Source organism: Epargyreus clarus, unplaced genomic scaffold (genome assembly GCF_041222505.1).
Source record: "Epargyreus clarus isolate Ecla_fem2 unplaced genomic scaffold, WU_Ecla_fem_2.2 ptg000007l, whole genome shotgun sequence".
Lineage (NCBI taxonomy): Eukaryota > Metazoa > Arthropoda > Insecta > Lepidoptera > Hesperiidae > Epargyreus > Epargyreus clarus.
The window spans coordinates 607,508-623,752 of record NW_027332215.1 but is presented as its reverse complement, the minus strand read 5'-3'; the positions used below and the strand labels follow the sequence as shown (position 1 = coordinate 623,752).

General features: G+C 38.5%; 1 protein-coding gene, 1 long non-coding RNA gene and 1 other non-coding gene across 7 annotated transcripts in view; 2 read left to right on the top strand and 1 right to left on the bottom strand.

The window, feature by feature from the left end:
* The window catches only part of LOC140743206 (uncharacterized), a 29,238-nt gene extending 13,994 nt beyond the window's left edge, over window positions 1-15,244 (top strand). For 3 of the 5 annotated variants that reach the window (XM_073074312.1, XM_073074311.1, XM_073074310.1), the window contains 2 exons: window positions 11,752-11,953; window positions 14,666-15,244. In XM_073074312.1, coding sequence (XP_072930413.1) covers window positions 11,752-11,953; window positions 14,666-14,981 — 518 coding nt within the window. In that variant the 3' untranslated portion in view covers window positions 14,982-15,244. Of the gene's footprint in view, window positions 1-10,910; window positions 11,171-11,248; window positions 11,316-11,751; window positions 11,954-14,665 lie in introns of those variants that run through there. The other 2 variants (XM_073074309.1, XR_012102404.1) reach the window with 2 other exon arrangements.
* Window positions 923-994, bottom strand: TRNAY-AUA (transfer RNA tyrosine (anticodon AUA)). Its single transcript has one exon. It is a non-coding gene; the product is annotated as a tRNA-Tyr (tRNA).
* On the top strand, window positions 5,041-8,604 carry LOC140743208 (uncharacterized). Its single transcript, XR_012102405.1, has 3 exons — window positions 5,041-6,868; window positions 7,186-7,297; window positions 7,725-8,604. It is a non-coding gene; the product is annotated as an uncharacterized LOC140743208 (long non-coding RNA).
* Window positions 15,245-16,245: the final 1,001 nt, after the last annotated feature.

Here is a 16,245-nt window from a genome sequence, read left to right as displayed (position 1 = left end):
TGTCATAAATAATTCACTTCAACTTTGTTATCCGTCTACCCTAAATACTTATTGTCAGAGTACACCGTTGTCCCTAAAAAGTTAAGACGATCGATCGTTTTAACTATTTACTATTAAACGAGGTCACTGTATCTACTTACGCCTTTTTACTTCAACTTATGTTGTTATGTCAATGTATTTAATTAATACCTGATTATAAATGCAAAGTAGCTATGCAGTTACTTTGCGGGTAGTAGTATGTTAATATTTTATGTCATAATATAACTATATATACTGGGACTACTGAATTTTATTTATAACCATATTGTTACCTATATGTATATATACCAAATAAACTATTTATTTTCATTTGTTGGCAACAGCCAAAGCAATCTATTTTTAAAAACGTTGCACTTAAATCTAGACAGTAATATGAGTTTAGGGACAGTAATATGATAATGTAAAAATTATCGGGCTCACCGAATGATACACCGGGTGCTGGCCAAAGCAATGCTTGAACTCAGCAGGATACTTATCGTAATCATCTTTAGGCTTGTTGGATTCATGTTGATAAGTACTCGCCATTTCTTTTTTGTACGCGGATTAAAAAGATTCCTAAAAATACATTATTGAAGGAAGATAATATTTCTAATGATATTCGTGGAAAGCAACCCTTCAAATGCTGAGAGATAATATGTGTAAATATAATTTGCGCGCATTTCAAATTTGATGTAATTAAATAATTTTCGATAAAATATTATTTTACAAATTAGCATTGATTGTAAAATATTTATGATATAAAGAAGAAAATAAAAGTATAAAATTACAAAAATAAACGGGTAATAAAAAAATTAAGACAATATAAATATAATAAAAATTACGAAGAACAAATTCAGAAAAGAAAAATGTAAAAATATGTAAAAAGTATAAACATGCCAAGGAATGCTCTCGGGTGGGATCGAACCACCGCCTCTCAGCTTATCACCGAGCGCGCTAACCACTGCGCTACGAGAGCTATGCTATGAGAGGGCGAAAAAGCCCTACAGTAACACTCTGCTTTTATAAAATATTGATGTGTGTTTCCTGTACTCTCAAATTCTTATGATGAGAATTTTTAGAAGTTGTACTATTATGATTCGACGATGCCGGTATTATCAGTATTTAGCCTATATTAATATTATGAGGATCTGTCTTAAACAGATCAAAATACATGTCGATACGAAAATTTAGATTAATATGGATATTTTTAAAAAATACGGCCAACATGCTACTGACTACTAATTCTAGTATATCCTAAATACACTCACCGGCACAATTAACTGCCCACCCTTCTTAAGTGCTACAGTATTATCTCTAAAGTGGGTCCTTTGACAACGATTTATGGCTAGACTTGATTTGTGTGAATTATTGAGCCACAAGAACCTTTTTAGAGATTTAGTCGAATTTTGACTGTTATACTGAAAATATTACGTGGTGCAAAATTGTGGAATTTTGTTTCCTTTCGGGACTCCTTTATTATTTTTTTTGTTTTCCATTATGATATCCATTTTTTAAAACCATAAACATGCCCCTGAATGCGGCTGGAGCCGCCAGGGATGTGGGTTCAGCTGACGCTGGCCATAGCTCTAATGATGTGTGTGCAGCAAACAACTGTGCGGGAAACGATTCGGCACTTCCGGGAGACGGGATCCTTCACGCGCAGGTCTGGACAGGGGCGTCACCGCTGCACTTCAGCTCGAGATGACAGGTTTATTGTGAGCAACATCTTACGAGATCGCTTCTCTGCAGCTGTTAAAGCAAGAATTGGAATGTTCGAGGTGCGTAACGTGAGTGTCAGTGAAAGAACAGTAAGAAGACGACTGGCAGAATAAAATCTGAGTGCTTTCCGCCCATTTCAAGCCCCTCAATTACTGAGCCACTATCAAAAAGACAGACTTCAATTTGCTAGCGAGCAATCAAATTGGACGATGGACGATTGGAGTAGAGTTCTGTTTTCTGATGAAAGCAGAATTGCTCTTAGAGGATCAGATGGACGTCAAAGAGTCTACAGACGCCCTAATGAGCGGTTTGCACCTTGTGCATTAGTGGAAACCGTCGGTTCTCAGGTGGGCTCAATTATGGTTTGGAGCGGAATCTCTTATGAAGCCCGTACCGACCTGGTCGTCTTCGAAAGAGGCAGCGTAAATGCCGGCAGGCAGCGTGGAAGAAGTTTTGCAAGATCATGTCGTGCCCTTTGCTCCATTCATTGGAGAAAATTTTCTTCTAATGCACATATAGATATACTACTAATAAAGACGTAGATTGGTTACTAACAAAACAATCGGCGCTTTATGGTGGCACTCATCGCGAGAAATCCACACTACTTTACAAATATTATATTTAAACAACACTAATAAATAGTCAAGAGGACCAAGTAGGACAGCACATCTAACTGAATGTGCAAAAGAGGGATAAACATATAACTTTATGCGTGACAGTCATGATTACTATTCGTCAAAGATAAGTTTGAGTCAGATGCGTCTATGTGAATTAATTGTAGAGTTACCTATAATGTGCTTGGTATAGAGAGAATAAATTCGTATATGAATTAATTTAATATGGTATTAGTATTAAGGGAAAAATACGTAATTCAATGCGTGTCTCTGCGTGAATGTTGCATGGAATGGAGAAGAGAGGGATTCAAGAGTGTTTTATGATTACCTACGAATTTTTTGATGCTGGTAAATAATACATAGATTCTTTTTTTGTAAGATTTAATTATCATCGTCTATGAAATGTTCAGACAAATCCGACTCCAATAATTTGGACGCCAATCGTCTTCCCTTCTTTGCTTGGGAAAAATGTCCAACCACTTTAGTCGCCTTATTTTATTTAATGGGAACCTAAAACACAAAAAAATACAAACACTACACAGAAACAGCATTAAACAAAATATCGACATAAACATCAAATTAATAAATAGGTATAATAATACTTTCAAGTTAGTAAATAACTTGTGTAGTTTCTTACGGTACATATACCAATAATGTACCTTCTGGACCATCTGTTAATTTAATCTATGATACATGGATACTCATAAAATAATACTTCTTTTTTACACTTAGTAATTTGCCCGTCTTTTTATTCGCTCTATTATCTGTGACATGTATTTACGTTAAATTTAATTTGAATTATTGAAAAATTGATAATAACTTCTTGAAATTGAAATACTTACGAATGATAAGTGATTCGGTGGAACATGGTGACCTTTGGTGATTTTTCCGCTGTAGTTTATGCAAAAACTCATGACACAAGACTGCATTTTTAATTATTTTTCAACACAAACACTGACATAGAAACAACCATTCTGAGAGGTGCGCGGCCCGTGAATAAGTTGTCATAGGCCAATTAACCCGAAAATCATGTGCCAAATTTCGAACATATATGACTTATCTACGTCTTTATTAGTAGTATATCTATGAATGCACAATAATGCCAAGATCGACGTTGCTCGCAGCACTATTCAGTACCTGACTGAGGTCGGTATTCAAATAATGTCGTGGCCGGCGGTAGCCCGGGCCTTAATCCCATCCTTACAAGCCTTAAAAAAAGGATCTGGGCAGGGGTTCTAACTTCCAGCTCCGACCACCTTAAGAGACCTCAGAACTGCCGCAAAACAACAGTGGCACAACATTCCCCAGTCAGACATCCAAGACATCATGGATTGATTTCCAAATAGTCTCCAGGAAGTCCTAGAAAACAGGTGAGGCAACACTCATAATCGAAAATTTTGTGAGTAGGTAAACAAATAAAATGTTTTTCGTGCATTAAACTATTCTGTATTTTTTCAACACAAAGTTGTTTTCTGTATTCTTTATTCAGCACTATAAATAACACGTTTTTCACAAAATTATTCTTGTTGTTTCGTTTCGATTATTCGTGTTGTCTGGTACTCGATACTTTAATACAAATAAAAAACAATATTCGACAAATTTATTTGCGTTTACGAAAGATTCAAAAATATATGAGTGAGCCGTTAATTATGCCGGTGAGTGTACTACGAGTATATAGGCGATAGTTTGTGAATATGTACCTTATAACTTGATCAAAATAACAAATAAGTCGTTAAAATTCTTGCTCTCAGAAAGATACCTTGACGTAGGTAGGCCTTATGTTATGTGGCCTTACTCTAGTCTTAAAAAAACTACTTTTTACCACAAACATTTCTATTGTAGTCACCAAAAAATCACTATTAAAATAAATGAGTTCCTGCATTTCTTGTGAATAGACTGTTCCCGACCGCGTCCAAGATCTAACTACCATTTTAAAGGCGATTTTAAAATCCATTATAAAAATCCGTTGATGGATCTTTTTGCACTTTTTTATCCACTCTAATACAGGATTTTATTCAGAGGGATCTTTTAGAACTCATGCATTTCGGAAGATCCATTATAAATAAAAACATACGAAGAAACATTACTTTTTATGGCTCAAAACACTAAAAAAACTTAAACAGGGATCTTTTCAAGTATTTTCATTTATTTTTTCTAGATAATGCGCTACCAATATCACTCCATTTATTAATTCCATTTCACATTCTTGGATAAAAGCATCGTATTTCATTTAATATTTGGTTCTTTTTTTTGTAGGTATTATTGTCTATTTCAATTACACTATAATCTGCTTCCTCTTGCATTTTTTTTTAATAAAAATACTAAATTAGGCTTCCTGCGACCAACATTCTTATTCAGATTCGAATGTCAAGATTCTATAAAGTTATTTGTACGGTGGTGTTCACCGAATACAGTCCAAATGTCTTTTATACATTTATTTTTGAACCAATACCGCTCCATGTAATTCCGTAATTTTGTAAAAATTACGTCGCGGCGCATAATTTCATCCATATATGACCATCCTTCGTTAATCTTTGTGGACGGTAAGTGTGGCAATGCTGCACACAAATTTACTACTCTACGAGTATATTTAGTCTTCGTAAGACCAAGTGCCTTACTGTTTTTTCTAATACTATTTTGGAAATGATACAAACAACCAATAACATTCGCATCCGGAAAATTTTCAGTTACGGCTTTAATGGCGGATATTTCAAAGTCCAAACAAAATCGCGTGGGGTCAAAATCTGGAAATATTGATTTTATAATTCCAAATAGAGCATTATGTGACTCATAGTCGTATATCAGAGCATAAATAAAATGGTACGACTCTATTGGTGGTAAGCATACTCCTCAAGTGAGGAAACCGTCATTTCTACGACTACTTTATTTTTAGATACTACTCAAATTCATCCTAATAAGTTTCTTTAATATGTCCTTTGATTTTTTAACAATAAACTACTATAAAATAGCCTTTATAATTGTTAAACAGCGTCCTAAAGACAAGCTAAAATTTTGTCAACAAGTTTGTAGTCACACCAGATTACGCGGCGTGTAGCACAACGCGATTTAGTGCGTTGCGGCCGGCGGCTCCGCCGATATCAGCGGGGTGCCGCCGCAAGGCGTTTGTCTGTTAGCTCTCACAAGTCACAAAAGGTAGCTTTGCTAGCTATCTTTTGTTATCTGGGGCCACGGCAGTGTCCGGCCAAGTCAAAGAAAAGAAGTAATTTTCTTCATGGTTTAATGATTTTTTAAATTCTTTTTGACATCACCTATCCATTATCCATTTTTTTAATAAGTTTGCCTACTGGTATTGATCATACTCGCTTTGAAGGATCTTAGAAAAGTGGAATCACTATCAGTACCCCTAGTATGAGTTTTAAAATGTGCACTCACGAGATCGAGCCGAGAGCTCGGGTCGTTGGTCCGAATCCAATGCATTGTTAGTATAAGTTGTCGGAAATGCACAAACGAGCAATCGCAACTCGTTGACCAGGCGCTCGTTGACGATGAATGTTTTGTTGCCTTCACACGTACGCAAAAAAGTGAAACAAGTATACTCTGCCATTTTGACAATGTTGACGTATTAAAATACGATTTCGTGTTTTTTTTTTCTTTTTATTGATCAAAATATGGCTCCACATTATATAAACATTCTGCCGTGTCAACTGTCACATTTGGGCTAAAATGCTTATATTCAAGGCTTAAAATAAATGACATTAAAAAGTTTTATTGCACTTTTGTATCTATGTTAAAGAAATTCAAATTTCAAAACATTCAAACTTCGTTTCGCAAACTTCGTAAATAAGTTCTACAGAGATTTTCAAGAAGAATTGCAAAATGAAAACAAGTACGACACAATTTGAAACGATGATAGAATTCATGGAACGGTAAGTATTACTTCTTTGTCTTGAATATCAAAGAATAATATTATTGTTACAAATAATTTCATGCGTCTTTTTAGACACGGCGATTTAAACAAGCCGGCGGTTGGACCCGAGGGCAGATTGCGGATAAAGCAGCAATGGGAGACCCTAACCAACATCTTAAATCTAGATGTGACTGGAGATAGCAAAGATAAGGAACGGTGGAAAAAAGAAAAAAGTAATATTACTCATTTATATTTATTCCTGCTGATTGAGAGTGACATAGTACACTTGTTTTACGTATAGACAATTCTTAATGCACCATTAACATTATTTCGAAAATTCCCTGCGCATGTATAAAGCATAGTATCATAACATATCAATCTTACTAATTTTCTTTATGTGTGTATAACAATGCGTTTGCTTATGGTTCTTTATTACATCTTCATGTGCTTTGCCTTGCATGTATAGGTGTGGAGCGACTATAAGACAAATGTAAAAAAAAAGGCTGCTAAAATCCATCAGTCAGCCACTGGGACTGGTGGAGGGCCAGTTTGTAGGCTCATTCTTTCTGACCTAGAGCATCGGGTTCTTCAATTGATTGGTACTCAAACTGCAACGGGCCTAAATGACATTAGAGAAGTTGGTATACAGGTAGGTATAATAATCTAAAAAACTTTCTCTTTAATTAACAATACCTTCAGGCATCATTAGATTAGGATGAAAATATGCATTTGGGTGAAGATTTGAGAGTGTGCATGTGTTTGTTCAAATTTTACTAACAAAGTATTGGAATGGTTTTACTGTAATTATTATGAATTTCATATGTATTATTTCAGAGTATATTATCAAGTTTTTTGGTCCACACAGCTATACAATGTTGCAATATACATTTTAAATAAAACAAATATATAATATATATTTTCCCTGCATACATAATATGAATTCTCAATTGTTTTTTTTATTCATAGATGTCACATACTTCCACAAGTGAAGGTCCACCAGTCCCATCAAGTACACTAGATGACTCCACCCATTGCACCAGTCTCCAATCGGCAAGTGGAAGTAGTCACATCCAAATGTGTAAGTAATTTATTACAAATTTAATGTTAACTTGTCTTTCATTATTATGAATCACCATATAACTCATATTAATTCTATGTTAATTCTTTGAATTTTATTTTAATTATTAATATTGACGTTATAAATGAAGAAGGTACTTTGCATTGCATTCAAGGTCCTAAATATATTTATAAATTTTTGACATTGTTATTATTAGAATTTAATTTATATATTAATATATAAAACTTAGTATATTGTTATTTGTAATTTTTTTCAATATTAGAATGTAAGGTAGATAATATGTATTATATAAGGGACTGTAAATTTGCATGCTGGCAAGGCAGGATTAGAGAAATGTAAATGATTTTCAGAACTTTTGTACCTTATTTTAGCAAATAAAGAAATATGAATATGAATTACGTATATATAATAATAATTATATTTTCAGTGGAATTACTTATACCGGACCTCACGCCTCCCATTGCTGCACCGCGTGCCGACAGTCCTGGGCCCGTAAGGCAACCAACTCCCACCCCTAGACCCACAATAGAGTCGCCACCCGCAGCCACAAGAAGACGCCGATTGTTCAGGCGTGGCTCTGTCTCGCGTCAACGGCGTCCGACTCCGTTGCTCGACACTCCTCGACGCCGTCGCGTGTCTGGGCCTCTTAGGTTGGAAGAAGCGTCGGCGCAATTGGAGTATTTCGATCAGCGCTGGCACATCTTAACCCAACAGATTGCCACTGAACATATGCGCCTGCGTGAAAGAGAGCTGGATGAGCGTCAAGCGGAGCGGGAGCAACGGAGAGAGGAAATGAGTAACTGGCAGAATATTGCGTTGGAACTCATTCGGCAACGAGAGAGGGAGCGTCAGGCAGAACGAGAAGAACGGCGATCAGAAGCGGCACAATTGCAGACTATTGTGGCGCAATTAATCGATGTTTTAAAAAAATATATTAATAAGTAAAATATTATATATTTAAAAATATATAGCAAGAGTAGTAAGTAAAATAATTTTATAACTTAGGCTTTAATTGCATGTTTTCGTTTTTATTGTTAGACTTCGGATTATATGCACTAGCAAAATGCCGAAATATGCATACAAATATTTTAATTAAAAATCAATATAAATAAAAAATAAAAAAATCATATTGTTGCTGCATGTAGTCTGCTGGCTAGCCTGTCGCGTATCTGGCGACCCAGGAACAACCTAAACGTTTCATCTTCTGCCTGATGTGACGATATTGATGGCTCATTGATCTCAGGATTTTCTAAAAAAATATAATTCTAGTAATTAAAATTAATTTTGTAAATAAATCTTAATACATATACATTTTTTTAATTACCAATCATTTCTTCTTCCGGTAGTGAGACTTTAAAATCTAGTGCAATATTATGCAATACCGAGCATGCAATAATGATTTTAGCACATTTGTTCGGCTGATAGTGTAGAACTCTTATCTTTACTTAAACACCTCCACCGGTTCTTCAGGCGACCGAAGGTGTTTTCTATAATGACTCGTGTCTTGCCATGTATTATATTAAATGATTCTTGTACTGAACCTGGTGGTGGGTTAATATATGGTGTCATTAGCCACGGTCTTTGTGGGTATCCAGAGTCACCTGTTACAATTAAAATTATGGTATTTAATAAATATAAGTAAATTAACCAATCTGAACATTTATTTACATAAATTGCCTTACGACTTGAATACGTGCGACGTTTCCCTAATCGTCGAACACATAATGAACGTGTTTTTTCTGGGACATTCCGCCGCCTACGAGAATTTGGAAGCTTTCGTACAAGACGAAGTGATGCTGGTAGACCTCGCATCCACGATCCTGAAGATGAAGAAGAAATACTTGCACAGTTTGAGGAAGATCCTACTGTATCTACTACAGTCGTGGCCAGACGACTTGGATTCACTCAATGGAAGGTATGGTTCACAGTGCATACGGCAGGGTTCTACCCGTATCATTACAAGTCTGTACAAGCTCTAGAAGAGGGAGACCCAGCCAGAAGAATTGACTTTTGCCGCTTCATTTTACACAACGATATGGAGAACCGTAATTATCTATCCAAAATTTTGTGGACGGATGAGTCCAAGTTTGATCATAATGGAATAACTAATTACCACAATAGTCATTTTTGGGCTCAAAAAGGTTGTAATCCAAGGAAGAAGAAAGAAACGGCTCATCAACATCGATTTTCCCTTAACGTATGGATGGGAATAATCGATGACAACCTCATCGGGCCCTACTTTTTGCCACAAAATTTAAATGGCGAAACGTATGAACATTTTCTTCGAAATGATTTAACATCATTGCTGGATGATGTACCTCTTGCATTGAGAAGGGAGATGATTTACCAGCATGACGGCTGCCCAGCCGATTTCCGCCGAGAAGTGCGAGAGTTTCTCGACCAAAATTATCCCCAACGTTGGATTGGTCGAGGAGGGCCAATACCTTGGCCAGCAAGGTGTCCTGATTTGTCACCTTGTGATTTTTACCTTTGGGGCCACATGAAAGCGCTTGTTTACCCAACGAATAGTAAAATAAATAATGTTGAAGAGCTCAGGCAGAAAATATTAAGCGCAGCTCAACAAATAAGACAAAGTTTAACATCTCGTGTTACTAAGACCGAAATGCGGAAGAGACTCCGTGCATGTACTAGGAACAGTGGCTCCCATTTTGAGCAGGATTTGTAATTTTATGTTTTGAGTAATGATGTTAAGATTCAACCGATTTTCAATTCTTTCCCATTAAAAAAGTTTGCGAATCCAAAAATTACCGAGGTAATTAATATTAGTTTTTGGCTAATAACTTTTTTATTAAAGAAAATACCGTAGTATTTCGTAGCAATTTGGATAGCTAGTGATATAGGGCTATTAATTTAATAATTTGTACGACACATTCCATACATGCTTTTTATGCAAATTCACACTGAAGTGGAAATAAAAAGGGGTTTTTTATGGGACCCTAGCAAATTGACTTCCATAACGTAAAGTTTAAGAGTACTACTACGGCGTATTGTCATTTTAAGGAAGTGTTGCGATGTTAGGTATAAGATTATTCACAAATCTAGGATCAAAATAGGACATTCACTTAGGAATATTTTATTTTTTGCCTGAAATCGGTATTGAGAAATAAAAACACAAAAACTTGAATATCTCAAAAACAAATCACTATCGGCTAGGGTACTTAATGACAAAATCTATTGCAAATGAGCTCTACTTTTACCCCTCCAAGGGAATGTATCGAATTATCAGTAACCCTGTATAAATACCGAAGAATGGTACCGCTACTTCCCTTGGCCACCGGTCGTCATTGATGCAGCACGCATACATTCGTGTCTTCCAAATAGGTCCTCCGAGAGCCTCCGTAATAAATACTATTTATAACTCGTCCCTTCACTAACTCCGTATAATTACTGTATGTTTTCGTGTGTTGTGACAGAAACATCAACATTTCAAATTTTGAATTTACTCTTTATTTATTATCAATATTTCAACCAGTCAGAAATACTGAACAAGCATTATCACTGAAAAACGACTCGTTAATTATAATGACTTATAATTCATTACCTACATTTTAGTACCTATGCAAATGATTTTATTTCTGACCATACCCCCCCCCCCCCCCTATCTCTTTTGGTTTTCACAATTTCATAAGATGATGTATCAGCTGACTTACTGGGTATCCGGTAATTGTTTGCATGGAATTTGTATTCACACAATGTTTGCAATTCTCAGTGAAGTTTCCGTCGTGTAGAGGGACGCGCGCGTGAAAGAATTCACGATCATCATCGCAGAGCACAGTTTTCTATATTTAGGTCACAAAAATGGATACGAAATGTATCCTTATCGCACTATTAACATGTTTTTCGAGCACACAGGTAAATATTTTATAGACAATGGAAAAATGTTACTTAAGACGATGTGAATTTTATCTATACCTTTTTTTAACGTTGTAGGGTGCTATTCCTGGCACATTCTTTTGGAGACCTCGATTGGGTCTCGATCTGTCCATCCCAACCACAGGTGAGAATTTGTTGTTTATTTAAGGTCACTACAACTACAAACGATAGTTTTAGGAGTTCCTTCCGTACCGCAAAAAGGGAAAAAGAACCCATATAGGATTATTCTGTAGTTCGTCTGCCTTTCAAGAGTGTATCTCAGAAACGCATACCTAACGTTATCAAGTTTCAAATATCGAAAAGAAGTCAAACTTATAAGTCAAGAGATCAAAAGATATGGCCGTTCCTGTCGCATATTTTGCGATTTCCTATAAAAATCAGTCTCAAAAACTATCGAGGAATTAAGGTACTTCGACACATTTGTGGCATCCGTAATGTTTACATATCACACTAGTAGGAATGTCACAATTGTTGCATATATACATACATAGTGGTGTGGGCAATGTTCCGAATGTTTGTTCGATTTTTCGAAATATACATAACAAAATCGTACTTCCCAGAGCTGACGACGCAAGTACACAAGCCCTCGAAGTCCAATGTATTCGAGGGCTTCGTGGTGGCCATTGACGGGTACCAGGTGGGGCTGTCAGTGATATCACTGGCCGCCGGCCTCTCCAGCAGCCAGACGTATCCCCACCTAAACCCTGTCTCCGCATACTTCTACACGAACATCTACAGATGGGCACTGCGACATATCAGTCTGTAAGTAAACTTCAGGGCGTATTTAAAGAGTGCAAAAATGACAAACAGATCCCAATGTATAAATTTGTAAAAAATGATTGATTGAAAGGTCATCCTATACTTTAATGTAGTTTGATGTGTCCAACGGTGTATATATAATCAACGTCTTCTTGAAGGTAGTCATTTATAAATATAGTCACATATACGGTACGGAGTAACGATATTACAATTACACGTAAGTAAGTACACACTAGTGATAAGAGGTATTATAACTACATCCCCGTTATTAAACTGTTCTTGCTGAAGTTTCCGACCAGAATGCCGCTCTCTGTTAACTCGAGCGTCGCCATGATATCATCCCCACTGCATCTGTGTTTGGACTGTGGTAATGCCGCCTGGGAGATGAGAATGGACCAGGCGAGCGAGTCGCAGACGTCGCTCCACCATCTTAGCAGGCAGCTGACACGAGCCAAGGTCCCCGTCTCCCCCCTCCTAGATGGAGCGGGGAGACGGGTCCATGCCGCGAAGGACCGCGCGGAGATCTTTGCGGGGCACATGGAAGAGCAATTCTCACCCCATCCGCCCGCACAGTCAGTCTCCGCGCATCATGAGTATGTGAAACGTAGAGTAGGGTACCTCCTTAGTGGTCCAACACCGGCACTCGAAGGGATCAAGTTTATCTCTCCCACAGAGTTATGGGAGGCGGCCCTACGTCTACCCAGGCGTAAGGCCCCAGGCCAAGACTGTAGGTATGCTGTCCAGAGGGGCCCTGGTCGCTATGACTCGGGTCTTTAATGGCATCCTCCGCACAGGCTATTTCCCGACCACCTGGAAACTAGGGAAGGTAATCGTCCTACCGAAACCGGGGAAAGACCGACGTCTCCCGGCTAGCTACCGCCCCATAACCCTGTTATCAACCACAGTTCAGCTGTTTGAGAGACTGGCGTTGAAACGACTGCCGCCGTTCCTTAATATAAGGGACGAGCAGTTCGGGTTCCACGCCGGTCACTCTACAACGCTGCAGCTCACGCGGGTTATCCATCATTTATCATCTGAGCTCAATTACGGGCGTCACACGGTCGGCGTCTTTCTCGATATAGAGAAGGCGTTCGACCGCGTATGGCACGATGGGCTCATATGCAAAATGATGGATACACCTGCCCCGGCGACGCTGATACGGTTGATAGCATCGTTTTTAAGTGAGCGGCAGTTCTTTATTTTGGTTGAGGGCGTCGCCTCAGACCCTAGGCCCATCCTTGCGGGGGTGCCGCAGGGCAGCTGCCTCTCGCCGTGGCTCTACGCCCTCTACACCAACGACGCTCCCACTCTCCACGGTCACCTGGAAGACTGGGAGCGCGACGTTATGCTCGCGTTGTTCGCAGATGACAGTGCGTACTTTGCGTCGTCCCGTCGGGCGGACTTAGCTGCACGGAAAATGCAACGTCTGCTCGACCTATGTGGCTGGATAAGTGGCGCATGGCTGTCAATGTCGGAAAGACAGTCGCAATGCTTTTCAGCCGCAAGCGTATCATGCCGGCTCCGCTGAGGCACCGTGACACGGAGATAGCTTGGCAGCCTTTAGTTAAATACCTGGGATGTAACATCGATCGCTCGTTGCATATGATCCCGCAGGTAGAACAATCGATCCGCCAGGCCCGAGTGGCCCGAGCGATGCTCCGACCGGTGCTTACATCCAGGTTACCGCTAAGGACGAAACTATGGATCTACAAGACCTATGTTCGTTCACGACTTACCTACGCGACACCGGCATGGTACGCGTTGGTTTCCAGGTCGAACCGACAGCGTCTCCAGGCGCAGCAGAACCTGGCCTTGCGAGCAATCGTGGGGGCGGGACGGGTCAGGAACGACGTGATGAGGCGCGACCTTAAGATCGAGACGGTCGAGGAGTTTGTGGTCCGCCTCGCACGCTCAATGCATGAGGCCGGACCATACTCCCATTTAAAGGGGTTCGCGCCCCTACACGATCGACCACCTGGGGGGCGCCCGCTCCCGCGGGAGCTCCCTGGACTGGCGACCTCCGACCATCAGGAGGCCGACCGTCCGCTCGGTAACGACGCATAAGTACCGAATCACCCACTCAACAGTGGGATGATAATATATTTTTAATATTTGTTTATTATTTTATTATGTTTTAAATAACATATTATTATGAATAAATATCAAGAATCCAGGGGGGTATTTACCACCTGAGAATCTGCCCGGGCAAAGAGGGTATCCTCGAGACCCGAAATTTCATGCCCACCGCCCTTATGTTAACATTGCCTTAGCATATGAGAGACCCGGAGGGTTTGACGTCCCGCTGACTGACTGACTGACTGTCGTAATCAAATAAGTGACTTATTATTTTAAAGTACTATTATAAAAATGCGATATCGTTAATATCCAAGCTTCGTATTAACGACGATAACATATATAACCGCATCTTAGATTGTAATGGATTGATTATGATTTGTGTTACTTTTATATAAGCTTGAAGCTTATATAAAAGAAATATTACACTATACGTAACCTCATAAATATTTGGGAGACCTGCAGGCTGCATATCTATTATCTATATAATAACATATAGGGTATCTATAATAGGAATTGAAGGTCTTTTGTAGGCAACGACGTCTTTATATCGAGCTATATGTCTGAACCATCGCTAAGTTTAATTAAAATAAAAAATAGAAAATAGTGGTATGAGGGTAACCGGTATCATTTGTTGTGCAGCTTACCGTTCTGGGTGGGCGGGCACGGCGGCCACTACTGCGACACGCACAAGGTGTGGCGCCGGCGCTTCTACTATGTGGACGAGTTCATGCCCAAGTGGCTGCGGCACCTCTTCCCCTACGTCGACGACAAGGAGTGGAAGCAGGAGGAAACTGAATTCAAACGGTTCAAGAAATACTCTGAACCGGCATTCGGTAGGCACTACAGGTACCCCACCAAGTCTTTCAACGACTTCAAATCGTTCGAGACGCAGGAGACTTTAGAAAATTCGGATATTCAGTCCTCCTCTTCGTCTAATGTTGAATTGATGGATTAAATTTGAAATCAAGTAAGTTCCTGATATAACAAGGAATAAAAATGTATTCTATCGACACCTTCTGGATATAAGAAACAGCAGTAACCTAAATTTCATGAAAATAAACTCCCATATCGACAATTGAACCATGGGGGAACCATCAATAATAATAACAAAGGTATAAATGATTGGTACTTGTCCTAATAATGCCTTAATGTCACATCAATTCGCCAAAGAACCTTATCTAAAACAGTTTGAGTTTATAAATAAACATAAATATTTTACTAGTGTTTTTCTTTACATTGTCTATCCGCACTATCTATCGCTATCAATTAAAACTTCTGGAAGATTGTTTCTCATCCAATGACTGCATTTGGTTCGTCGTGAAGGTCCTAAGTTATAGTCAACCCGTTACTGTCTCTCTGCTGGGGCCACGGGTCTTTTTGTACTGTGTACTGTTGAGTAGAGGAGTTTTATCTATAATCCACCGCGCTGGCCAAGTGCGGATAGGTAGACTTCACACTCCCTTTAGAATAATTTCTCAAATCTCGCAAGCACGTTGAATGTTTTCTCACGTTGTGGATTTCGGATAGTTGGAAATGATTAACACTTGAACTTTCATTTTATGTTGAATATTATATCTACTTCTTTCAATTTTGTGCTGACAATTTTCCAATTATTTTAATTTTTGTTTGTGAAATTCCATGTCCAACATCCATTGGTCAAACAATAAATACACTATTTAAACTAGAAAAAATGCAAATTATGCAGTAATAGAAACTTATAAAAAATGTACCTATATTACATTTTCGTATTGCGTCGAAGAAACCATGCATAGTCCGGTCAATTCAGACATTTGAAATAACAAAAATTCCGGGAAAGCTGTATGTATATTCATAGAGAGCTTGGATTTATCATTACAAATAAAGTCCCCATCCAAAAGTCCCCATCGATTCGATGTATGCGTCGGCACTTATTTGGGGTCAAACGGGTTTTTGGACTTTTCTCGAAAACGGTAAGTTTTATCGAAAAAGTACCTCAGACCAAAGTTGTGTCTACAAACGCTCTGAGTATACTATTTCACAGGTGGTGTGGAAATATGTTCATATAATGTAAAACGTAGTTCTTACAAGCGCAATATCTGAGTAATGATAGGTTTTAGAGAAAAAAGGCAAATGCAATGCAATTAATTACACAATTACAAAAACATACCTATAATATAACATAAACACAACATTGAACAGATTTCATGTAACATTTATAAAAAATATGCGCACATTCATAA